The following is a 25,583-nucleotide window of genomic DNA, read 5'->3' as shown; positions in this document are numbered from 1 at the left end:
ACTGTCCCCAAACACTACTGCAGGGAGGGGAAGGTGGCAGGGTTGACATTCAGGATTCAGAGCACGGCAGGATTATGGGGGCAGGAACCTGAGTGTCTCAACCTTTGCTTAAGCAGGAAGGGTGCTTCTCTGAGGACTGACACCATAATATAGGGAATACAACCTACAGGCTGAAGTACTAGCAGTGACCCCACGGGGGTTCTTGTAAATGGCCCTTGTGAGCTGGCACATGAGCTAAAAGACCAGGTGCTCAAAGAGGACATGTGTCCATAGGACATTTGGACTACCAACAGTCAAACACAGTTTCAAAAGGAAGCCCCACACACCCACATTTGGGGCCACCTGTGGCTTTTTATAGAAGCTGGTCACATTCAGAGGGTCACAAGGACCCCAAAAATAGAGTTTCACATTATGAGCATTTCTATCTATGTCCAGACCCTTACTCAGCCTGCTGTGGCCTGAAGTAGTGACAGAAGACAACCACATGGCACCCTGGGCTGCCTCCCTTGAGCTCCCAATCCCAAGTCTAGCCAGGGTCCTGTGCTGCCTGCAGCCCCTCCCAGGAGTTGTCAGCCTGCACGGCTCAGACTGAGTGTGCCTTGTCATCCCATGTTTCAACTCAGAATTCCCCTGCATCCCAAGAAGCCTGTTTTCATTAACTACTTTGTAAATTCTGAACTATAATTCTGCCTCATCTGCCTCTTCACACCCAAATCTAACTTAAAGTTTACTGAAAGGAAATATACTAATTTATTTCACTTTAACAGAGAAACCAGGGACTTCCCTGGTGCCGCAGTGGTTAAGAATCCGCCTGCCAATGCAGGGGGCACGGGTTCAAGCCCTGGTCCGGGAAGATCCCACATGCTGCGGAACAACTAAGCCCGTGTGCCACAACTACTGAGTCTGCACTCTAGAGCCCGTAAGCCACAACTACCGAACCTGCATGCCACAACTACTGAAGCCTGCACACCACAACTACTGAGCCCACGCACCTAGAGCCTGTGCTCCACAACAAGAGAAGTCCCTGCAATGAGAAGCCCGTACACTGCAAAGAAGAGTAGCCCCCGCTTGCCACAACTAGAGAAAGCCCGTGCACAGCAACAAAGACCCAATGCAGCCAAATTAATTAATTAAATTTTTAAAAAACCCAGAGAAACCAATATCTGAAATAATTATGTTATTAAAATGAAGGGCTTCCCTGGTGGTGCAGTGGTTAGGAATCCGCCTGACAATGCAGGGAACACAGGTTCGAGCCCTGGTCCAGGAGGATCCCACATGCCACGGAGTGGCTAGGCCCGTGTGCCACAACTACTGAGCCTGCACTCTAGAGCCCAAGAGCCACAACCACTGAGCCCGTGTGCCACAACTACTGAAGCCTGCATGCCTAGAGCCCGTGCTCCGCAAAAATAGAAGCCACTGCAATGAGAAGCCCACACACCACAATGAAGAGTGGCCCCCTCTCACCGCAACTAGAGAAAGCCTGCGTGAAGCAGCGAAGACCCAATGTAGCCAAAAATAAGTAAGTAAATAATTAAAAAAAAAAAAAAGAAGTAAAACAAAAGTTGGAACCTTCCCTTCTCCCAACCAGGTGATGGGAAACAAGGCTGCTGCTGTCATTACTGCAGCACCAGGTACCTTCATGGCATTTTACACACATTTTAGCATTCAGACCTCCCAATGTTGTGGAGTTAAGCGATACTACCTCACAGAAGAAATTATGACAACCTAATAAGGGGGTGGGGGAGGGATCTGAGTTTTTCTTTTTCCCTTTTGGTTCACAGGGCAAAGGAAAACTCAAGTACCTCCCTCACGTGGAGCAACCAGGAGCTAGCCCTGGGGACCCAGGAGGACAGTCACTGCCTGTCAGCCAAGGTTCTTTCCCTTAACCTGTATCACACCACCAGGCAGAACAGCATTGAGTCCTCCAGGCTTGTAAGTACTCACCTGAGCACATCCTCTGGGTGTTTTTGTTGCAGTTTCTTCCCCAAACCAAACCCGAAGAAGCACACGGCAAACATGGGGGTGACCCCAATGATGGGGGCGGCCATGCCCCGATATAGACCCATGATGCCCTGCAAGGAATCACAGAAGTGGAAGCTGTTTACAGACACAGCTAACTTTTACATCACTGAAACAGGGAAGCAGTGTGTCCTCTGACCTGTGGCCTCCTTCCCTCACCTCCCCTCCAAGCAAGGAGAGCTTTTAAAAGGAAGAATACTCCCACATTTATCAGAAATAGTTGTCTTCTTATACACTGCTGGAGAAACTGAAAACAGCTCCTATTCTGGAAGGCAATCTGGAAATATGTAGCTTACACTTTCATCAGAAAATTCTCTGTCTAGAAATGTATTCTAAGGAAATACTCAGATATAGAAAAGAATGACATCAGGAATTTATTAAGTAGCAAAATTCTGGAATGAACCTAAAAATTCTCAAATAGGAGATTGAGACACATTATGGGAATTCCATAAATTGACTATCACATAGCCATAAAATCACATTGTAACATGAGAAGAGACTACTAAGTGAAAAAAAAGCAGGCTACAGGGACTTCCCTGGTGGTGCAGTGGTTAAGAATCTGCCTAACAATGCAGGGGACACAAGTTCGAGCCCTGGTTCGATCCCTGGTCCAGGAAGATCCCACATGCTGTGGAGCAACTAAGCCCGTGCGCCACAACTACTGAGCCTGCGCTCTAGAGCCCACGAGCCACAACTACTGAGCCTGCGTGCCTAGAGCCCATGCTCCGCAACAAGGGAAGCCACCACAATAAGAAGCCCACACACCACAATGAAGAGTAACCCCCACTCGCCACAACCAGAGAAAGCCCACATGTAGCAATGAAGACCCAATGCAGCCATAAATAAATAAATAAATAAAAAGCAGGCTACAAAACAGAATGTACAATGTGACTCCTTTGGGGTGACATTAGAGGTGTAGGAAATTTTTGTATTTCCCAAGTATTAAGACATGAGGGGAGTTCCCTGGTGGCCTAATGGTTAGGATTCCAGGCTTTCACTGCTGTGGCCCAGGTTCAATCCCTGGTCGGGAAACTGAGATCACTCAAGCCGCCCAGTGTGCCCCCCCCAAAAAAAAGACATGGGGTTTTTATTGTTAAAGACAATAGTAAGACTGCACATCAATTTTCACTAGTACAGTTTGATAATGAAAGCAACTATGTAGTAGCCAATAAATAGACAAATAGATATCCCAACCAAACAAGTTAGTAAATCAAGGAAGAGGAAGATATGGGACCCAGGAGACCACGAGTTTGGCCCAAGAGAGATGGAGGAGATTTCCAGGATGGTGTCTGGTACAGTGGGCCTGGGAAGAAACCAGTCTACGTGGGAGTATGAGGATAGAGGACTCCAGGAAGAGTTTGTTTTTTCCAAGAAGAACAAAGCAAAACAATAAACATTGGAACAACAGATTATAACTATTTAGGCAGTGTGGAAAACCAAACAAAAAGGTATTCTACAGGGCATTTAGGGTACAGGATGACAGAGGCAGAGATTCAAAGAAACACAAGCAAACGAAACTGATGCAATTTTTAACCCAACCTCAAGAAAAACAAAAAGTTGTACAAGAAATGAAATGCACATCATAGAACATTACTTAGTTAACAGAGAAAAACACATATAAAGTGGTAATCATGAAAACACCGAATTGTACTAAACCACAAAGTATGATAAAATTATATGGGCAGGGCAGAAAGGTGATAAGGAATGCAAGAGTTAAAATCATCTACCACAAATAGGTAGCGAAAACACATTTTTCTCTCTCTTTTTTTTAATTGGAGTATAATTGCTTTACAATGTTGTGTTAGTTATATTTTTTTTAAATAAATTTATTTATTTATTTATTTTTGGCTGCATTGGGTCTTCGTTGCTGCGCCTGGGCTTTCTCTAGCTGTGGCGAGCGGGGGCTACTCTTTGTTGCCATGTGCGGGCTCCTCATTGCGGTGGCTTCTCTTGTTGTGGAGCGTGGGCTCTAGGTGCACGGGCTTCAGTAGTTGTGGCTCATAGGCTCTAGAGCGCAGGCTCAGTAGTTGTGGCACACGGGCTTAGTTGCTCCACGGCATGTGGGATCTTCCCGGACCAGGGCTCGAACCCATGTCCCCTGCATTGGCAGGTGGATTCTTAACCACTGCACCACCAGGGAAGTCCCTGTGTTAGTTTTGAAACACATTTTTAAATGTATAAAATACACGTATGCATCTAGGTAGAAAACAGCATTAATAACTGAGAGAGCTGAAAGTAACCTCTAGAGAATTGGGGTGGGAGGGCTACTTTGTTACAAGTCCTTCAGTAGCAAACTAAGTGCTTGCATCATTTTAATACAAATAAGGGACAATTTTTAAAACAAAACACAAAAAAATGTTAAAGTTGCTCCCTACAGAAAGTAGCAGGAGAAATAGGGTGGAGTTGCACACTGAGAGGGTCCACAGACCTAGGCTGGAGAACCTGCCTTGCTACAGACCCTGGCCATTCACAACCCATCTTCTTTCCAGAACTCAAGGGGCACAACTGTACCCGTCAGTACTCCTCCCAGATCCTGCAAAGGTCTAGCACTACTACAGGCTGTAAGCAGACTCACCAAGGACAAAGTGCAGAGGAGGTAAATAGGAAAGGTGAATAGGAAGAGAGAGTTCTGAGAAGGATCTGCAAAAGCAGCAGGTGACAAAGCCCTCCAAAAGCCCCTCCCACAGCTTCCCACCTGGGCTGAGAGGATGCCCAAGGCCTGAGGGCCAAACCCACACCTCCCAACAACTCCTCTAGCCTTCCTTCCACTGTCTGGCCTACCCAGTTCCATGCAGCACAACCAAGACCCGTCTGGCAGCACCAGAAAGCAGAGAGCTCAATCTGGCACAGCAAACCCCAGAGACAAGCACAAACATAAACTAAGGAAGCCTATTCAACTCTGCAGAGAGTTGGGTTTATATGAGCCATTCTCACCAGGCCTCCAGCACCCAGCACACTGCCCAGGCGCTGAATAGGTCCTCAATAACATTTACTGACCAAGAGGCATGTAATCCTGCCTCTCTGTAAAGGCAGAGAACTCTTAGCTGACTTGAAGCCCAAAGACTCCACTGGACACCGATCAGACTCCATGCTTGGCTGATGAAAGGAAGAGAGCCTTACAGAAGAAAAGGCAGCACCATCTCACGCATGGGTGGTTGGGTAGACTCCACCTCAAAATCTTCCTCCCATGCCTGGGTCCTGCATGAACCCTGGGAACAACTTTTCCTCCCAGACCGAGTCCATCAATCACCAGCATCCCCTTTATCTGGGTGACACCCGCTTCTCAGTTTCTGTATATTTAATAAACACTACATATATATTTATTCATATTAGAGTTATATTTTAGGAAACAAAGGAAAAGTTCTCAGCAAGGTCTTGTCACATATGTGCTAATGAAGTCAGAAATAAACATCACTAGTAATTAAACCTTTTTTAAAATCCCATGTTTTCACTTTAAGAAATATCTGAAAAATTACTATGTAATTCAATAACCTCAAACCAATTTAGTTTCCTTTAGTTAGTTTAGTCTAGGGGTTTGAAGACTCTGCTAGCTTCTTTCACTGTTCCTCAGACTGGCTGACTCTTCCTCCAGATTTTATGTGAACTTCTGACACTGATCCCTGTCAAACTGATCCAGATTTGCATTTTCTTCTATTTCACGTCTCCAACTACTCCTCATGAATTCCCTGTGGTCTAAATTGCGCCTTCCAAAAGAGAGAACTATTTTAGAACCATTTTATTAGCTTCAGTCATTCACATAAAACAGTAGCTGGAACTATCAAAGACTCCAGAGCGATGACAATAGGAGGGCATAGGATGGCACGGTGAGAGAGCCACAGCTGTGGGCTAGACCTCCAACAGAACTACGCAAAGTCACCCTATCCCCCAGAGAAGTAATAAATCAACCCTGTGAAACTGTTCCTCTGAATAAGAGAAATGCCCAGCACCAAGATTCCGTACCTCTCTCATAAGAGTCTTCCGGAAACAGTCAAAGGTCCCAGAATACATGGGAGGCTGTCCAGGCAAATTTGGGGGCTGCGTCTGCAGTCGGACCTGAAACCAGAAGTTAAAATACAGTCATTTCCCAGAATCAGAACTGCCTGTCGGTAGCAATGGCCCAACTGTCTGCTAAACTCTTAACAGAGAAAGCTGCACCTCTGTGCATGTCTTCAGCATTCACTTTATCTGCTGGATTCAGACTTCTCTTTCCTCCAGTTTATTCAAACCCTGTACTCACAAGTCATTAGTAGCATGCTTTTGGAGAGAGTCACAGTTCCTCTGATTTCCTCAGCCACTTACTTTTGCTATTTATTTCTTATCTAATGGATCCCACAATGATCCAATGGCATAGGTACTACCAGTTTACAAATGAGGAGGCTGGGTTTAGTGAGTTCAAATCATGTGCCAGTGAATGCAAAGCTCAGTTCAGCTCTAGGCACTCTCCACACCCATTTGAAGTGCCTTGTCGGTGGTTAGGTAAGGTGCTCAACAAAGGTATTTTGGAGTGAGGTGGATTTGATCCTACTTTTCTTGGTCCTCATCCTTCTCCACCTTTTGGTGTATCCAATGCTTCAAACTGTCTCTCTTTAAACCTCCCTTCTTGGTACTCCTTCCTTTGTCTCCTTTTCTACTCCAGGCGTCCTCCAAGGCTAAGTACCCTACTCATCTGTTCCACTATCCCTTTTAGAAAACTCAGATTCCAGGGCTTCAGCTTCTGCTCAGTGATGACTTTTACTCAGCCATCTTCAGACCTTCTCTCCCCACCTTTTGGGCTACATTTCAAACTGCCTGGAGAAGCTGTCCCTACTCATATCACCTCCGGAATCTCATCCTTTTGATGAATCACCCATTTTTGCCAGAGCCATCAGGCTACCCTCTTTCTCAGGATTTGAAACTCTAGCATCCGACCACTTCCTGTTACTTCTCCTCCTCTTATTCACATAGGCACCAAGGCTTTTGGAGAGTTCCTTCAAGAGTCTTCCAGAATCCTAATTTCTTCCTCTCTCCATCTGAAGTCTTCTCCTAGGCCAAGTCCTCACCTATTCTTACCCAGTGTGATGGTTTTCAAATATGCCCACTAACTCTTTGATACTCTTCCCCTTCAGTTAATCCTGGGCTTCCCTGGTGGCACAGGGGTTCAGAGTCCACCTGCTGATGCAGGGGACACGCGTTCATGCCCCGGTCTGGGAAGATCCCACATGCCGCGGAGCGGCTAGACCTGTCAGCCATGGCCGCTGAGCCTGCGCGTCTGGAGCCTGTGCACCACAATGGGAGAGGCCACAACAGTGAGAGGCCCGAGTACAGGAAAAAAAAAAAAAAAAAGGTTAATCCTAATTCCCCTCCCCTTGGATGTGGGCCAGACTCAGTGACTCACTTCTATCGAACAGAATGTAGTGGTTTTGATGCTATGTGACTTCTCCAAGGCTAGGTGACAGAAAGGTCAGCTTCTGCCTGTCTTCATCTCAGGTTATTTGCTTTGGGGAAAGTCAGCCACCATGTTATGAGGATACTCAAGCAGTCTGAAGAGGTCATGTGTGGAGGAAAGAAGGCCTCCTGACAACAGCCAGCACTAACTGCCAGCCTGTGAATGAACCACACAGAAGCCAATCCTTCAGATTAGTACAGTCCTGGCCAGCATCTTTTTGTTGCTTTTGCTTGAAGGAGAGGGTCTTTGGTTCAGTATTGGGTTTTTTTAAACAGCTTTATTAAGATATAATTCGTATACCATAAAATTCACCCATTTAAAGTATACAGTTAAGTGCTTCTTAGTGTATTTGCAGAGTTGTGCAACCTTCATTATAATCAGTTTTAGAATATTTTCATCACCCCAAAAAGAAACACCACACCCATTAGTAGTCACTCCCCATTCCCCTCTTCTCTCAGCCCCTGGCAGTTACTAATATAGCTTCCATCTCTATGGATTTACCTATTCTGTATATTTCATATAACTAAATCATACAATATGTGGTCTTTCACACTTGGCTTCTTTTACTTAGCATAATGTGTTCAAAGTTCATCTATGTTGTAGAATATATCAGTCCTTCATTCCTTTTTATGGGTAAATAGTATTCCACTGTACAAATATACCATGTTTTGTTTATCTGCTCATCAGATAATGACAAATTACATTTTTTCCACTTTTATTATTATGAATCATGGTGCTATAAACTTTTGTGCGCAGGTTTTTGTGTGGATATTATGTTTTCAATTCTCTTGGATATTATATTACCCAAGCATAATTGTATTGGTCAAGATTCTCCAGAGAAATAGAACCAATAGGACATGTAGATTTATTTATTTGTTTGTTTGTTATAAGGAATTGGCTCACACAATTATGGAGGCAGACAAATCCTAAGACCTGCAATCAGTGAGCTGGAGACCCAAGAAAGTCAATAGGATAGTTCAAGTCTGAAGACCTGAGAACCAGGAGAGCTGATGGTTCAAGTCCCAGTTCAAAAGCTGGCAGAGAAACTAACACAACATTGTAAAGCAATTATACTCCAATACAGGTGTTAAAAAAAAAAAAAAGCTGGCAGCCTCAAGACCTAAGAAGAGCCAATGCTTCAGTTTGAGTCCAAAGGCAGGAAAAGACCAATGTCCCAGCTCAATCAGTCAGGAGGGAGGAGTTTCAGCTTTTTGTTCTATTGAGGCCTTCAACTGACTGGAATAGGGCCACCCACATTAGGGAGGGCAATCTACTTTACTTAGTCTACCTTAAATGCTAATCTCATCCAAAAACACCCTCACAGATACACCCAGAACAATGTTTGACCAATATCTGAACACCCCACAGCCCAGTTGACACATAAAATTAACCATCACAGGAGAATTGCTGGGTCATATGCTAACTCTATGTTTAACCTTTTCAGGAACTGCCAGACTGTTTTCCAAAGAGCATTGTATAAATGTTCCAGTTTCTCCACATCCCATCACCTGTTATTTATTTATTTTCAATTATAGCCATCATAGTGGGTGTTAGGTGGTATCTCACTGTGATTTTTATTTACATTTTCATGATGGATAATGATGTGGAATATTTTTCATGTGTTTATTGCCATTTGTATATCTTCTTTGGAGAAATGTCTATTCAGATCCTTTGCCCATTTTTTCCCTTAACTATTTTATTTTTTATTTCTTTATTTTTTTGGCCACACTGCATGGCATGCGGAAGTTCCCTGACCAGGGATCGAACCCACGCCCCCTGCAGTGGAGACACGGAGTCTTAACCACTGGACCACCAGGGAAATCCCCCCAGTTTGGGTTGTTGTTTTTTTTTTTTACTGTCATAAAATACACATAAAATTTACCATCTCAACCATTTTTAAGTGTACAGTTCAGTGATATTAAATACATTCATAACGTTGTGCAACCATCACCACCATCCAGAATTCTTTCTGCCTTATAAAACTGAATTAGTTTATTAATTAGTAAATTAGTTCACTTAGCCTAATGTTTACAGTATTCATCCATGTGGTTGCAAGGTCAGAATTTCCTTTTTTTTTTTTTTTTTTTTGCTTTACACGGGCCTCTCACTGTTGTGGCCTCTCCCATTGCGGAGCGCAGGCTCAGCGGCCATGGCTCACGGGCCCAGCCGCTCCACAGCATGTGGGATCTTCCCGGACCAGGGCTCGAACCCGTGTCCCCTGCATCGGCAGGCGGACTCTCAACCACTGTGCCACCAGGGAAGCCCCAGAATTTCCTTCTTTTTAAGGCTGAATAACACCCCATGGTATGTATATGCCACATTTTCCTTAGTCATTCTTCCATTTGTGGACACTTGGGTTGCTCCCATGTTTCAGCTATTGTGAATAATGCTGCTATGAACAGGGGTGTACAAATATCTCTTCAAGACCCTGCTTTCAATTCTTTTGGGTATATATCCAGAAATGGAATTGCTGGATCATATAGTAATCCTATTTTTAATTTTTTGAGGAACTGGCATACTGTTTTCCACAGTCACTATACAATTTTACATTCCCAACAACAGTGCACAAGAGTTCCGAGGTCTCCACATCCTCGCCTAATAATAACACTTACTATTATTATTTTTTGGCCATGCTGTGCGGCATGCAGGATCCTAGCTCCCTGACGAGGGATGGAACCGTGGCCCCCGCAGTGGAAGTACAGAGTCCCAACCACTGGACCACCAGGGAAGTCCCTATTGTTGTTGTTTTAAGCCACTAAGTTTTGGGATAAGTTGTTACACCGCCAGAGATAACTGATACACCCAGTTATATACTTCTGCAGTCTTTTTCCTTGCTATTTTTCCTGCTCTGAGTTCTGCTTCCTAATTCTTCTCAGGTTGCTATCATACTAACTTTTCCAAGACACCATTTCATCATGCTGTTCCTCTATTACTTTAAATTTCTCATTCTTGATTTTGTTAAGGCCTTATGTCCCAAACTAAGGAACTCACTCTCTAGGCAATGAAGGTGACATGCATATCTGAGGAGTTTATGGGACACAACAGTAGAAATGTCTAGAGGTTCCCGCTGCTTTGCATCCAAAATCCCTTATTTGGTCTTCAGATCCTCCATGGTCAGGCACAACCTGTCCAAGTTAGTAGAGAGAGAGAAATAGACCAAAACTTCTGACTGATACCTTTTTGTGATTTTGTATAAATCTCACATGTCTCATCATGACATCCGCCACCCAGGCCCAGCAAGAACATTAAAGTCCTCCACGGCTGGTCTTATTTTACAGCCTGCTCCCACTATCAAGCCTATATCCACCTTCACTCCTGCCTTCCCCCTACCCAGAATGTCTGGGTCTCCCTACTTCTCCAGTCAGAACTCAGCCAGCCCTTCATCACGTGCCATAAAGCCTTTCCAAACTGAAGTGCTGCACCTCTTGCCTTCCCAGACCACAGTTAGTCGCCTCGGACCTCTGAAAGTGCCTCTAGGCCAAGCTTTGATTGGAGGCCACCTGGCTCTTAGAGGTCAAAAGGACAGTAGTGGGCAATTTGTGGTTTTGGCTTAAGCTAAAAGGGGACTTTCTGGCTATTAAAAATGCAGTGGCTTGAGAGTCCGCCTGCCGATGCAGGGGACGCGGGTTTATGCCCCGGTCTGGGAAGATCACATATGCCTCGGAGCGGCTGGGCCTGTGAGCCATGGCCACTGGGCCTGCACGTCTGGAGCCTGTGCTCCGCAACGGGAGAGGCCACAACAGTGAGAGGCCCGCGTACCGCAAAAAAAAAAAAAAAAAAAAATGCAGTGAGCATTTTCAGTCATTTCCATTTCAGTATAGAGGTCCTCGGGCCCTTCCTGGGAATGACATCTGATTGGGGAGGAAGGACAAGAGGATATGGAGGTAGGAGCAACATTTGTATTAGGGAGCAACAGGGTTTCGTTTTTCTTTAAAGAGAGGCCCCAGCTGCCTAGAACTAACAAGATCAAGAGTAGAGAGGCCAGACAATTCTTCTCCCTTACATCAGTGCTGCTTACAACGACCACTGTCTGGGAAGCCCTAACACACATGGCATTTACCAATTACTGAATAAACATCTGATTTTGTGTTTCACAGTGCCCAAACCAGCCCAGTTGCTTAATCCTGGTCCTGTGATAGAATGACCCCAGATCCTCTCCTAGATGAAAGGAAGCAAAGAGCTTGCTGCCCAAACTTGCCTGGAGAATGTCCCCAAAGCAATTTCCCTGTGGAGGAAACCCAATCCAACATTCCAATAAGTCTCCTACACAGGCTTCATGCCTGCTCCCTACAGGCTCACCCTGGCCATGATCTGTCAATTTCCTCCAAGTGTGTGCAGAAATAACGTTAGAAAATTAGGATGAAGCTTTGAATGCTAAGTCACAGGGTATGGACTCTGGTCTCCAGCAAGGCCTTGCTGAAAGTGTTGCAGGGGAAAGAGTTGATGCATAATGTGAGGATAAGCAGGGAACAAGCTCTGATGAGTTTCCCCCTTCCTGGAGCCTCAATCTGACCACGGCTTCCTCACCAGGTTGTTGTGGGGATCAGCCTTGCCCTGGGAAAACTGATCACTTGCTTTCCCTGGAAGGAGCTCAGTCAGTGAGGACATCATCGCTTCCCACAGGAGGCCACTCAGGCTAACATGGGGTGACAGGCTGAAGATGGTCAAGAAAGGTTCAAAGGAGATAGTGATGGAACACTCTGGGCCCAGAGGAATGTGTCAAAAGACATGTCTGGAATAACCTTGCCTCAGTCTTTAGCTCTCTTCCTGAAGCGGGATTTACAGATGCCTTTTTCAACCTTGCTGATAATGTTAGGGTTTTCAGAAGTCAGAGCTTTGGGGCGGTGCTCTTTCTTTACCATCCTCAAAGAAGTGGCGCCAGATCAGAAGAGGCTTCCGAACAGAGAACTTTTTTTTTAAATCAAAAGCCCTTGGTGGGCGGTTAGAGGCTGCTCACTCTGCAACGTCCAGCTCTCTGGGGTGCAGGAACAGTTTCCCCGACCCCCGAAAGGGAGATTCCCTAGACTTCTCACGGAAGCTCCCACGGACCCCGCTTCTATTCCAGACCGAGCCTCGCGGGAGACCCTACATTCCGCGCCCTGCCCGGGCCTCCTCCCTCCAGCCCGCGCCCCAGCATCCTCGCACCTTGACCGTGTCCAGTGGGTGCCCCACGAACACCAGGCACATGCCTCCAAAGCCGCCGGCCAGCAGGTTCTTGAGCGGGCTAATGGGCTTCGCCTGGTCTGCCATGGTACGTCCGTCAGTCGCCGTGCCTGTCGGTTCCCAGGGGCTCCGCTCCACTGCCCCAGCCTCGGCGGCACCGCCGCCGACCTTTCACCCACTTTCGGGTGGGAGGGGCATGAGCCCGGAGCAGGTCGGGAGGAGGGCCTAGACCGCCTGCCAGGCCCGGCTTCCGCCGAGGGGAGGTGCTTCCGGCCGCAGCCCGCCTCCATGGGCGTGGCTTAAGGGAGCGGGGCGGGCCCGGACGCCTCGTGGGCGGTGTTTGGGAGTGGCGACGGGTGGTGGACTTACTCCTCCAAGAAGTCTTCCCGGACTTGAGTGTTTCCTCCCTTAAGCTCCCGTTCCTCCACTCACTCCGCAGAAGTCGATTGGGCTCTGCTATGTGACAGGCGCCCTTCCAGGTGCTGGAGGCACAGCTGTTAGCACAGCACATAGGTCCCTGTTCTTGTGGAGCTTACAGGACATAACAAAGATAAATAAGTGAAAAATGCATAGTGTATCAAGTTGTGATAACTGCTATGAAGAAAAATAAATCTGGAAAAAGGATTAGAGAGTATTGGGGGGCAAGGAATTTGCAATTTTCATTAGGTGAGTAAAGGACAGTTTCACTGAGAAGGTGACTGGATTCAAGAACTGAGAAGCGGAGGAAGTGATATATCCATAGATATGGGGGGAGGGGGAAAGATCTTCCAGGCAAAAGAAAAGAATGCAAAAGCCATGAGATGGCCTGTGCCTGGCCTGTTTGAGGAACCACCTGGAGACCTTTGTGGCTAGAGCAGAGTTAGGAAGGTATGGAGGTAACGTTGGCATATCAAGCGGGACTTTGTGTGCCACTGTAAGGACATCAGTCTCTCCTCTGAAGTAGATGGGAGCTATTCTGGGGTTCTGAGCAGGGGATTGACATAGTCTGACTTATGAGTTAATAGAATCCCTCTTTCTGCGGGTTGAGAATAGACTACGAAGCAGGGAGCCTTGAGGAGGCTAAAGGTCATGGTCAGAGATGCTGGACTCCATCAGAGCACAGCACAGCAGATGGTGAGATGTGTTTGGATTCTGGATATATTCTGAAGGAAAAAGTTAAAGGGATTGTTTTTTGTGTTTTTTTAAAATTTACTTTTACTTATTTATTTTTGGATGTGTTGGGTCTTCGTTGTGGTGCACGGGCTTCTCATAGTGGTGGCTTCTCTTGTTGTGGAGCATGGGCTCTAGGAACGCGGGCTTCAGTAGTTGTGGCTCACGGGCTGTAGAGCACAGGCTCAATAGATGTGGCGCATGGGCTTAGTTGCTCTGCGGCATATGGGATCTTCCTGAACCAGGGCTCGAACCCATGTCTCCTGCATTGGCAGGCAGATTCTTAACCACTGCGTCACCAGGGAAGCCGAGGAATTGTTAATGAACAGAATATAAGGTACATAAGAGAGGAGTTAAGGATGATGCTAATGTTTTTGACTTATTGACTCTAGGTGGACGGTATTCAGGAGGAGTTAAGGATGATGCTAATGTTTTTGACTTATTGACTCTAGGTGGACGGTATTCAGGTATTCACTATATTACTCTTTCATAATTTCTGTATGTTTGTAATTTATCAAATTAAAAAGCTGTGAACAGGGCTTCCCTGGTGGTGCAGTGGTTGGGAATCTGCCTGCCAATGCAGGGGACACGGATTTGAGCCCTGGTCCAGGAAGATCCCACATACCGTGGAGCAACTAAACCTGTGCACAGCAACTACTGAGCCTGCGCTCTAAAGCCCGCGAGCCACAACTACTGAGCCCACGTGCCACAACTGCTGAAGCCTGTGCGCCTAGAGCCCATGCTCCCCAACAAGAGAAGCCACCGCAATGAGAAGCCCGCACACCACAATGAGGAGTAGCCTCCACTCACTGCAACTAGAGAAAGCCCAAGGCTAGCAACGAAGACCCAAAACAGCCAAAAGTAAATAAATAAATAAATTTATTTTTTAAAAAGCTGTGAACAATAAACATACCCCTATCTACAGCAGGAACCTCACTGCCAAGCTAACCTAACAACAGTCCTCCTCTGTAGGCACTCCCAGGCTAGCAGGAAGACTAGAATAAGGAGAATGGACCATGTATGCTAGGGGTGGATAGATTAGTGACAGGATTGGGAGTGGGATCAGGAAGTGAGTGGGCCTGACTGGTGCAGAAGGCATCAGGGGAGTGGAAGGGGAGTGGAAGGCAAGGAGGCTGGGGCAAGGCCCAAAAGCCTGTTTACTCTGTGTTACAGGCTTTTTCTAGTTGGGGATGGGGAACCATGGAAGAATTTTAAGCACAGTGTTGACATGATCAGGTTTGTTTTAGAAAATCTATTTTGGATGGATGAATTTGTCTTGGGAGAGAATGGAAGCAGGGAGACCAGTTAAGGGAAAATTACAGTGGTGCAACGAGAGGCAATAAAGGCATTAACTGAGCCTGGTGCTCATCGCTGGATTGGCGATGGTAATGGGACCATGTTTACTTCACTTGTGACTTGTAGCACTCCGGCTGCAGAAGAGGATCTAATTTAGAGTCAATCTGCAGCTTCAGGAAGAGATGGTGTTTGTTATAGAACCGCCCTCCTGATAAACCCTCCTGGTAAACCTGGTAAATCCTCCTGGTAAACCTCGACACACCTGAAGGTGGACTCCACTGAAGCTCACCAGCTTCTATTAAATCCTCATAGGGTAACTGATAATCCACTAAACAAATGGTCTTCCTGCTTCTTCATCTGATAAGCCTTACACACAGCTATAAAACCCAACTGAATGGGCTTCCCTGGTGGCGTAGTGGTTGAGAGTCCGCCTGCTGATACAGGGGACGCGGGTTCGTGCCCCGGTCCGGGAAGATCCCTACATGCCGCGGAGCGGCTGGGCCCGTGAGCCTGTGCTCCACAATGGGAGAGGCTATAACAGTGAGAGGCCCGTGTACCGCAAAAAGAAAAGAAAAGAAAAAATTTAATCTGAATGTGTCATTCCCTGGCCAAAAAACCTCTTCAGCTCCTCATTGCATCAGAATAAAATATAAGTGGCTCAGGGGCAGTCAAGGTTTTTCACAATTTCATGCTACCTTACTTCTTCAACCTTATTTTTCCCTAGACTGTATCTTCCTCTCTGAGCAAACTGAGCTTCTACTGGTTTACCACACAGACCTGTTACTTAACTCACCTTCCACCGCCGACAGCCAGGCTTTTACATATCCTGTCTCCTTCAGCACAGAGTATCCTTCCTCTCCCCACTCCATAACACACTGATGCAGGAGATGGATACCAAGTTGCCCATATGCTAGACATTGTCCAACCTATGGTTCTTAGCAATTTGGGGGGTGGAGAATTCCTGGCACCCTCTCCCCAGAAAAACACACACATGCATATGCACCTCCAGGTTTGCTATAAATTTCATGAGAAGCTGAAGCTATCCTTGGACCTCATATGAGAAGCCTTGTTCCTAGACCCTGGGAATCAAACATGAATGAGAGGGGCCTCCCCTTAGGTCACACCCTTCCCAAGACAGCCCACACCCAGTGACTGAGCAAGGTAGGGGTTTAATGCCTGACCAGTCTGGTCTGGTATCAGACACTCTGACAGGCAATATTCACTCCAGTGTTCTCTGCTAGGTTGGCGGCAGCTTCATTGGGCTGCAACACAGTTTAACTTCTGCCTTTGCCTAATTCTGCTTCCCGGGCTTCCCTGGTGGTGCAGTGGTTAAGAATCCACCTGCTTGGGCTTCCCTGGTGGCACAGTGGTTAAGAATCCGCCTGCCAGTGCAGGGGACACGGGTTCAAGCCCTGGTCTGGGAAGATCCCACACGCTGCAGAGCAACTAAGCCCGTGCGCCACAACTACTGAGCCTGCACTCTAGAGCCTATGAGCTACAACTACTGAAGCCCTGTGCCACAACTACTGAAGCCCGTGCGCCTAGAGCCTGTGCTCCGCAACAAGAGAAGCCACCGCAATGAGAAGCCCGTGCACCGCAACAAAGAGTAGCCCCCACTCATCACAACTAAAGAAAGCCCGCACTCAGCAGCGAAGATCCAACACAGCCAAAAAATAAATAAACAAAATAAATATATAAATCTGCTTCGCTTTACTTATGTTGGTCCCTAATAAATATCTTGCTCCCCAAACTCCATCTCAATATTTGCTTCCAGAAAATCCAACCTGCAACAGTAGTATTCAACATCATTCCTTACCAAAAACAAAATAAAACCAAAAGCAAAAGAACATAAAACTGTAAACTTAAGATTTGAAGTAGTCTGCTCGGCTGCCTACAGCAGAGAATTGAAGAGAAAACTCCTGAGGGTGCTCCGTTGTCTTCTCCAGGAGTGACAACGCTGCTTTCCCAGTTGAACCCCGTCCTCCTTTGCAATCCACTGAGGGCTGCAATGAGCATCGCTTATCCTTTGGAGCCCTCTGCCAGGAAGAGCCAGTTGTGTGTGGCCCCTGGTGCCTGGCCATTCCCATCCAGGCTGGATTCTCCAGAGTTCCCCAACCAGGGATCAAACCTGGGCCCTCAACAGTGAAAGTGCGGAGTCCTAACCATTGGACTGTCAGGGAATTTCCCACACATGCACAGATTCTTGTAAGCTCCACACAAACAGGATATATAACAATCCCCAAACTCCTGCCAAATTCCTTCTTACTGCGCAGGAGGCAGTCACTCTCCTCTCACAATTAAGCCTGAGTAAGTACCTAGGAACCAGATGTGATAGGTGTATGTTTAACTACCAAATGTTTCCAGAAGAGCTCTTCTAGTCTGCATTACCACTAGATATAATGTTAGAGCCGTGTAGCTGACAGGGTCTTGGTGCTCCAGCCGGGTGTCAGGCCTGAGCCTCGGAGGTGAGAGAGCTGAGTTCAGGACACCTGACCACCAGGCACCTCCAGGCCCCACGTAAAATCAACTGGCGAGAACTCTCCCAGAGATCTCCGTCTCAATGCTAAGACCCAGCTTCACTCAACGACCAGCAAGTTCCAGTGCTGGACACCCCATGCCAAATAACTAGCAAGACAGGAACACAGCCCCACCCATTAGCAGAGAGGCGCCTAAAATCATAATAAGCTTACAGACACCCCAAAACTCACCACCACACTCAATCTTGGCCACCAGAAAGACAAGATCCAGCCTCATCCACCAGAACATAGGCACCACTCTGCTCCACCAAGAAGCCTACACAAGCCACTGAACCAAACTGACCCACTGGTGGCAGATACCAAAAACAATGGGAACTACGAACCAGCAGCCTGTGAAAAGGAGACCCCGTAAGTTACGCAGCAGATGAAGGAGCAAGGTAAAAACCCACCAGACCTAACAAATGAAGAGGAAATAGGCAGTCTACCTGAAAAAGAATTCAGAGTAATCATAGTAAAGATGATCCAAAATCTTGGAAATAGAATGGAGAAAATACAAAAAATGTTTAACAAAGACCTAGAAGAACTAAAGAGGAAACAAACAACGATGAACAACACAATAAATGAAATTAAAAATTCTCTAGAAGGAATCAATAGCAGAATAACTGAGGCAGAAAAACGGGTAAGTGACCTGGAAGATAAAATAGTGGAAATAACAACTGCAGAGCAAATTAAAGAAAAAAGAATGAAAATAATTGAGAACAGTCTCAGAGACCTCTGGGACAACATTAAGCCCACCAATATTCAAATTATAGGGGTCCCAGAAGAAGAAGAGAAAAAGAAAGGGATTGAGAAAATATTTGAAGAGATTATAGTTGAAAACTTCCCTAATGTGGGAAAGGAAATAGTCAATCAAGTCCAGGAAGCACAAGTCCAGGAAGAGTCCCATACAGGATAAATCCAAGGAGAAAAACACCAAGACACATATTAATCAAACTATCAAAAATTAAATACAAAGAAAAAATATTAAAAGCAGCAAGGGAAAAATAACAAACAAGGGAATCCCCATAAGGTTAACAGCTGATCTTTCAGCAGAAACTGTGCAAGCCAGAAGGGAGTGGCAGGACATATTTATTTATTTATTATTATTAGCAATTTCTTTTTTTTTTCGAATTTTTGAATTTTATTTATTTTTTTATACAGCAGGTTCTTATTAGTTATCCATTTTATACATATTAGTGTATACATGTCAATCCCAATCTCCCAATTCATCACACCACCACCACCACCACCCCTGCCACTTTCCCCCCTTGGTGTCCATACGTTTGTTCTCTACATCTGTGTCTCTATTTCTGCCCTGCAAACCAGTTCATCTGTACCATTTTTCTAGGTTCCACATACATGCGTTAATATACGATATTTGTTTTTCTCTTTCTGACTTACTTCACTCTGTATGACAGTCTCTAGATCCATCCACATCTCTACAAATGACCCAATTTTGTTCCTTTTTTTTTTTTTTTTTTTTTTGCAGTATGCGGGCCTCTCACTGTTGTGGCCTCTCCCGCTGCGGAGCACAGGCTCCAGACGTGCAGGCTCAGCGGCCATGGCTCACAGGCCCAGCCGCTCCGCGGCACGTGGGATCCTCCCAGACTGGGGCACGAACCCGTGTCCACTGCATCAGCAGGCGAACTCTCAACCACTGTGCCACCAGGGAAGCCCTAATTTTGTTCCTTTTTATGGCTAATATTCCATTGTATGTATGTACCACATCTTCTTTATCGATTTATCTGTCAATGGGCATTTAGGTTGCTTCCATGACCTGGCTATTTTAAATAGTGCTGCAATGAACATTGGGGTGCATATATCTTTTTGAATTATGGTTTTCTCTGGGTAGATGCCCAGTAGTGGGATGTTGGGTCATATGGTAATTCTATTTTTAGTTTTTTAAGGAACCTCCATACTGCTCTCCATAGTGGCTGTATCAGTTTACATTCCCATCAACAGTGCAAGAGGGTTCCCTTTTCTCCAAACCCTCTCCAGCATGTTTGTAGATTTTCTGATGATGCCCATTCTAACTGGTGTGAGATGATACCTCACTGTAGTTTTGATTTGCATTTCTCTAATAATTAGTGACATTGAGCAGCTTTTCATGTGCTTCTTGGCCATCTGTCTTTTTTTTTTTTTTTTCAGGGAAAAGAAAGTAGAGTTTATTGGTGGGCATGGGTAGGGAGGGGGCGTGCTAAGCCTATCACGAGTGCAGGGCCCGCCATTTGTCCAGGGGGCCACGATTAGGGATGTACTTGACCCCACAGCCATCTGGAATGAGCTGCTTTTCTGCCACCATGTTTTCAAATTCATCTGCATTAAACTTAGTAAATCCCCGCTTCTTGGAGATGTGGATCTTCTGGTGGCCAGGGAACTTGGACTTGGCCCTGCGGAGGGCCTCAATCACATGCTCCTTGTTCTGCAGCTTGGTGCGGATGGACATTATGACCTGGCCAATGTGGACCCTGGCCACTGTGCCCTGGGGCTTTCCAAAGGCACCACGCATACCTGTCTGGAGCCTACATTGGGGAACAGCATGCCAGTCATTAATGTCCACTGGAAAGGGCTGTCTCCAAGGTCCCTTAGGGCAACCCACACAGGCAACAGGCTGCATACACTACCGAGGAGGCTGCTGTTTGCAGCCATTGTGCACCAGGCCCCTGTATGTCTTCTTTGGAGAAATGTCTATTTAGGTCTTCTGCCCATTTTTGGATGGGGTTGTTTGTTTTTTTAATATTGAGCTGCATGAGCTGTTTATGTATTTTGGAGATTAATCCTGTTTGCCAATAAATTATATGCCAATAAAATGGACAACCTAGAAGAAATGGACAAATTCTTAGGCTTATAGCAACCAGAAGCTGAGTATATGAGGGAATAAAGTTCTGTTGTTTCAAGCTACTAGGTTTATAGTAATTTGTTATGGCCATCCTAGGAAACTAACGCAGATATTTATCATTCCAATTTCTCTTCCTTAATTTGTGAAGTTCCAGATTTCACTCTGTTATCATTTTCCTTTTACTTGAAAAAAAATTATCATTTATTTTAAAGGCAGTAAATTCTCTTCATTTTCCTTCACCTAAAAAAAAAAAAAGATTTGAAGTAAAACACCCTTGTAATAGACAAAAAGTAACTACCTTTTTTTTTTAAAGCAAACTAGTAACTACTATATATATATATATATAAATATATATATATTTTTTGGTACGCGGGCCTCTCACTGTTGTGGCCTCTCCCATTTGCGGAGCACAGGCTCCAGACGCGCAGGCTCAGCGGCCATGGCTCATGGGCCCAGCCGCTCCGCGGCACGTGGGATACTCCCGGACCGGGGCACGAACCCGCGTCCCCTGCATCGGCAGGCGGACTCCCAACCACTGCGCCACCAGGGAAGCCCATAACTACCATATTTTTCTTAGCAAAATTATTTATTGGTGAATTATCAGAAACTTTCCTATTCATGACAGGAACAAAGGTAAAGATGTTTTTTAATCATGATTACTGCTTAACGTTTTACTGGACATGGTAGCTGATGCAAAAATACCAATAGGCAGGGAGGGAGAGAAGGAAGTAGGAAAGCAAGGAAGAAAGAAAGGAGAAGAGGGAGGGGATTAAAGAGGGAGATGAAAAAAGAGGGAGAAAAGAAAAGGAAGAAAATAAATTTAAGAATTAAAAATTAAGGGCTTCCCTGGTGGCGCAGTGGTTGAGAGTCTGCCTGCCGATGCAGGGGACACGGGTTCGTGCCCCGGTCCGGGAAGATCCCACATGCCACGGAGCGGCTAGGCCCGTGAGCCACAGCCACTGAGCCTGCGCATCCGGAGCCTGTGCTCTGCAATGGGAGAGGCCGCAACAGTGAGAGGCCCGCGTACCGCAAAAAAAAAAAAAAAATTAAGAGTCCAAAATATCCCTATTTTCAAATGATCCAAATGCTCACTTTGAAAATTGAAGAGAATCAGTTGAAAATCCACTAAAACTAATAAGCAAGCTAAGTAAGGAGAGAGACACAAGAACAATGTTGGAAAGCAATAACATTTTGATACGTTAACAATAACCAATTAGAAAACATGAAGAAAGAATCTTATTCAGAATAATAGCAAAACCCACAATGTATGCAAGACTAAACCAAAGATCCATGTGATTAAAACTATAACAATTCAAATACATAAAAGAAAAACAAAATAACTGTAAAGAAATACTATATTCCTTAGATGCAAAGACTCAATATTGAGGATATCAGTACTACCCTTAAGTTATTCTTAGAAATTCAATGCTCTCCAGTGAATTTTCAAAAGTGAAAACCCGTCATTCTGAATCTAAGGTTTATACAAAAGAAAAATTGTATGATATTGGCTAAGAAATTTTAGTCTTCTAGCTGAGGCCCCAGACATCAAGGGGCTAAAACAAATCATTCCCACTGTAGCCTGTCCAGATTCCTGTGCCACAGAAAGCAAGAGAAACATTATATTTTATATTTATATATCTTATGTGCAAATTTATTTTGAAAAAAGAATACTACACACATCATTTCATATCCTATTCATATCACAGATACCTTTCCCTGTTAATAGATGCCTCAGTACAGCCTAATTGTTAATGGTTTTCTTTATTGTATATTTTACCATAATATAACAAACCTTTACTTTTGAACATATGGGATGCTGCAAACTTTTTCCTATAGAATCATCATTCTAAAGCACATATATGTGCACAAAGTTTTATCTGTATCTTTAAATGTTTTGGCCTAATTTTTGTTTTTCTTCAGTATGCGGGCCTCTCACTGTTGTGGTCTCTCCCGTTGCGGAGCACAGGTTGCGGACGCGCAGGCTCAGTGGCCGTGGCTCACGGGCCCAGCCGCTTCGCGGCATGTGGGTTCTTCCCGGACCGGGGCACGAACCCGCGTCCCCTGCATCGGCAGGCGGACTCTCAACCACTGCGCCACCAGCGAAGCCCTTGGCCTAATTTTTAAATCTTTATTTCCTGGGGAGAAATTGTCACTAGTTAAAAATAATGGTATTAGCATCAGCCCAATAAACGTCTATTTAATAGAGTAATATTGAAAACAAGGTTGGATCTGTGCCCTTAAGAAACTCAGCTTTAAGAGAGGCAAGACAGGAGAATAAATAAGGATTGTACACTGGATTCCAATATATTGTACATATACCTGTGTACTTGATATGTGAATGACCTCATTCTCTATTTTGCAAATGCAATAATTATACAGAAAAACTGATTGTTCCCTTTTATTCACTGGAGAGGATTTATTACCAGTGACCCAAAGTGAAGGCTTCTAATTAAAGAGATTTCATTAGCAGAAAATATATTTTGGGTCCTTCGCTAGTGTCATGATGTAAAGGGATTATATGTTTTGTCATAACAAATAAGTACACTGGATTATAGATAGACTTTTACATTGTTAATGCATAAAATTCACAACCCTACAATATGTTACTCATTACTATTAATTTTCACTCCAAATTAATGTGGGGCTTTCTAGTATTTGAATGCACCTGACTTGGGTACAGGCTCTGAATTAAACAGGAAGCTGAAAATCATGTATAAGAAATACACGAATACGTGCAAGAAACAAGAACTAAAAAAAGGAGAGTCCATTACACATCGGTATCTTGAATATCAGTGTATACATGACTCATGTATGGGTGGAAATGGTGTGGGTTATCTACGGACTTGCACAGCGAGGAGGCTCCCTAACATCACTGGCTTCACACAGGCGTTTCCACGTTGTGCAGCAACAACTTGAGTGGGACTTGACGGCTCTGTCTATCCATAATACTTGACAAAAGCCCTAAAAGGTACTTAAAGTCATAATGGCACTTCCTATACTGCTTGAAGAAACTGTGCAACAAGGCAGTTAAGATTTAATCTTGGGTGAATGGGACGCCAAAGAATTAGGCAGCGAACTAGGCCGCGGAGAGGGAAGCGGAAGCCTAGCGTGGTCCTGTGAATCGGCGGCCAACAGGCGACGGCCTCAGAACGTACGCAGAAATTCCCGGCCCTGCGCGCTGACCCAAAGACCTAGCTTTTCTTCGACTAGATAGCGGCCGGGAAACAACAGTCTTTTATCCACTCCACGAACGTCTGGATGTCTTTTCGGTGCCGGACACCGATTACAAACAGAGAAGTGGGGAGTCCGACAGAAGAACCCTGGTTTAAAGTATCCCGGCGGGCGGCGCTGGTAAGCAAAAGCCGGAAGAGATGCCGTGACCACTCTCCAATAAGCCGAATCCTCTCTTCTGCTGCCTCTCGCAGCCGTGGGCACCGGCTGTGCTCTGGGCCCAATCTGGGTCGCAGCGCTGGGCTGTAGCGAAGTGTCCGCAGAGAGGCGTTACTGCCCAGCGCCTGCCGCGACCCCGGCGACCGCGGGTCGACCCCGGGCCGGAAGTGACGGAACTGCTCTGAGCACTTCCGGAGCTGCTGAGACGGCTTCGCCGGAGGAAGCAGCGCGGGCCTTCACCGGGGTTGGCCCGCCGCCTCCGCCGCCGCCGCGCCTGGACCCGGTTCTTCTGGCCCGGCCCGACCCGGTCTGGCCCGCCCGGGCTCAGCGGCCGCGGGGCCACGGCTCCCGGTAAGTGCGCGGTGCGAGTCTAGGCCTTGTTTACCCCGGCGGGCCGGGGGAGGGGGTGGGCTCTCCGCGCGCCTCCCTAGCTCGTCCAGGGCTCCGCCTTCGTCGCTGCCCGCGAGGTCCCGGCGCCCTTGGCAGCTCTTACACTGTTTCAGCGCACTCCGCCACCCGCCGAGGGGCGGCTGAAGGCTGAGGCCAGGGCGAACCGGCGCCTGGCGTCTCTCCGTTATTCCTACTCTCGCCGCCTGCTCAGCTCGCAGTGAGGTCGGAGGCCAGCGCCTCTGACCGACTGGCGCCGGCGCATCTGGGCCCTCCCGGCCGGGCGCGCCGGCAGACGCGCTGCCTTCGGGGCTCCCCACTCGAGTCATCGTTGGGAGCTCTAGCAGTGCCGCCCGCGCGGTTAGTTAATGCCCGTTGGTGAAGGGTCCCGCAGCGCGTGGGCTCCGTGTCCTCGCGGATATGCCGGCGCCTCGGACGGGACAGGCGGCCCAGGAGCTGCGTTGACGCCTCGCCCGACGCTGCTGTGCTAGCGGCGGCAGAGGCGACCGTGTTCTGGGATGACTTCACCTCAGTACTGATTGTTACCCTGTCCCATAGAACTTTCTGCCACAATGGTCATATTCTGTATCTTTGCTGTTAAATAGGGTAGCCACTGTCCACACGTGGACATTGAGCGTTTGACTTACGGCTCTTTCAACTGAAAAAGCAAATGTTAAATTTAATTTTTAAGTTAAGTTAAATTTAAATAACCACATGTGGTTAGTGGCTACCGTATTAGACGGGTTCATATTTTTGTATCAAGTAATTTTCTTCGGACTTGTAGACTTAGTAATTGACCCTACAGTGCTAAATATTTCGTCTGGAGTAAACGTTGTCAGACCCACCAAAAAGTCTGTGTTTTGTTCTTGTCATCTTTAAATTGAGAAGTCTTCCGTTTGAATTCTTTAGCCCAGGGTGGGTGGCAGGTCTTCTGAACACGTGACTTTGACTGGGGGAAGGGGGAGGAGTAATTGCGGTTACTCCTTTTCTGTTTGGGATGTGAGGATAATATTTAATATCCAAAGGAAATCAAAGCGTTATCATCAGTTCTGTTAATAAAGTAATAACATACTGGCCACTTTAAACAATGTCAGCACTCTTTCAAATAGAATAGGGGTATTTAACTTGGAAAAGATTAAAAATTAAGGTTTTATTTAAATTTGGACCTAGAACACCCAGTAAGTATGAAATGACATTCTCCTTTTTGGAAGGCAGCCTGAAGTTTTCCCCTGTTTCTTGAATATTTAGTTGGTGAGAAGGCCATGGGCAACCTGTAAGCCCAAATCCTGGAGAAAAAATCTAGAGAAAGTGAAAACGGTGCTTTTTTTTTTTTTTGCGGTACGCGGGCACAGCTCCGGACGCGCAGGCTCAGCGGCCATGGCTCACGGGCCCAGCCGCT

At 46.1% G+C, this 25,583-nt stretch overlaps 3 protein-coding genes and 2 pseudogenes across 5 annotated transcripts in view; 1 reads left to right on the top strand and 4 right to left on the bottom strand.

The window, feature by feature from the left end:
• SLC25A20 (solute carrier family 25 member 20) overlaps window positions 1-12,851 on the bottom strand; it is a 32,051-nt gene extending 19,200 nt beyond the window's left edge. Inside the window, exons 1-3 of the mRNA XM_060161955.1 lie at window positions 12,590-12,851; window positions 5,980-6,072; window positions 1,945-2,072 (exon numbers count right to left, since the gene is read on the bottom strand). Of these exons, the coding sequence (XP_060017938.1) occupies window positions 1,945-2,072; window positions 5,980-6,072; window positions 12,590-12,694 (326 nt within the window). The 5' untranslated portion in view covers window positions 12,695-12,851. The remainder of the gene's footprint in view (window positions 1-1,944; window positions 2,073-5,979; window positions 6,073-12,589) is intronic.
• Window positions 12,852-19,720: 6,869 nt separating this feature from the next.
• Window positions 19,721-20,185, bottom strand: LOC132527857 (large ribosomal subunit protein uL16-like). Its single transcript, XM_060163897.1, has one exon. The coding sequence runs from the start codon at window positions 20,183-20,185 to the stop codon at window positions 19,775-19,777; it is 411 nt and encodes a 136-aa protein (XP_060019880.1). The 3' UTR covers window positions 19,721-19,774.
• Window positions 20,136-20,277, bottom strand: LOC132528295 (small nucleolar RNA SNORA70; annotated as a pseudogene).
• A 1,503-nt stretch (window positions 20,278-21,780) lies between these two features.
• On the bottom strand, window positions 21,781-24,530 carry LOC132527034 (uncharacterized protein ARIH2OS-like; annotated as a pseudogene).
• The window catches only part of ARIH2 (ariadne RBR E3 ubiquitin protein ligase 2), a 46,689-nt gene continuing 45,041 nt past the window's right edge, over window positions 23,936-25,583 (top strand). For 2 of the 3 annotated variants that reach the window (XM_060161951.1, XM_060161950.1), the window contains exon 1: window positions 23,975-24,148. The gene's annotated coding sequence lies outside the window, so the exon portion shown is untranslated. Of the gene's footprint in view, window positions 24,149-25,583 lie in introns of all 3 variants that reach the window. The other variant, XM_060161952.1, reaches the window with a different exon arrangement.

Source organism: Lagenorhynchus albirostris, chromosome 10 (assembly GCF_949774975.1).
Source record: "Lagenorhynchus albirostris chromosome 10, mLagAlb1.1, whole genome shotgun sequence".
Lineage (NCBI taxonomy): Eukaryota > Metazoa > Chordata > Mammalia > Artiodactyla > Delphinidae > Lagenorhynchus > Lagenorhynchus albirostris.
The sequence above is the reverse complement of the archived record's forward strand: the minus strand, read 5'-3'. Positions and strand labels throughout refer to the sequence as shown.

Bases quoted from the DNA above. Each gene is read 5' to 3' on its own strand.
- LOC132527857 (XM_060163897.1), bottom strand. From the start codon at position 20,185: ATGCAGCCTGTTGCCTGTGTGGGTTGCCCTAAGGGACCTTGGAGACAG.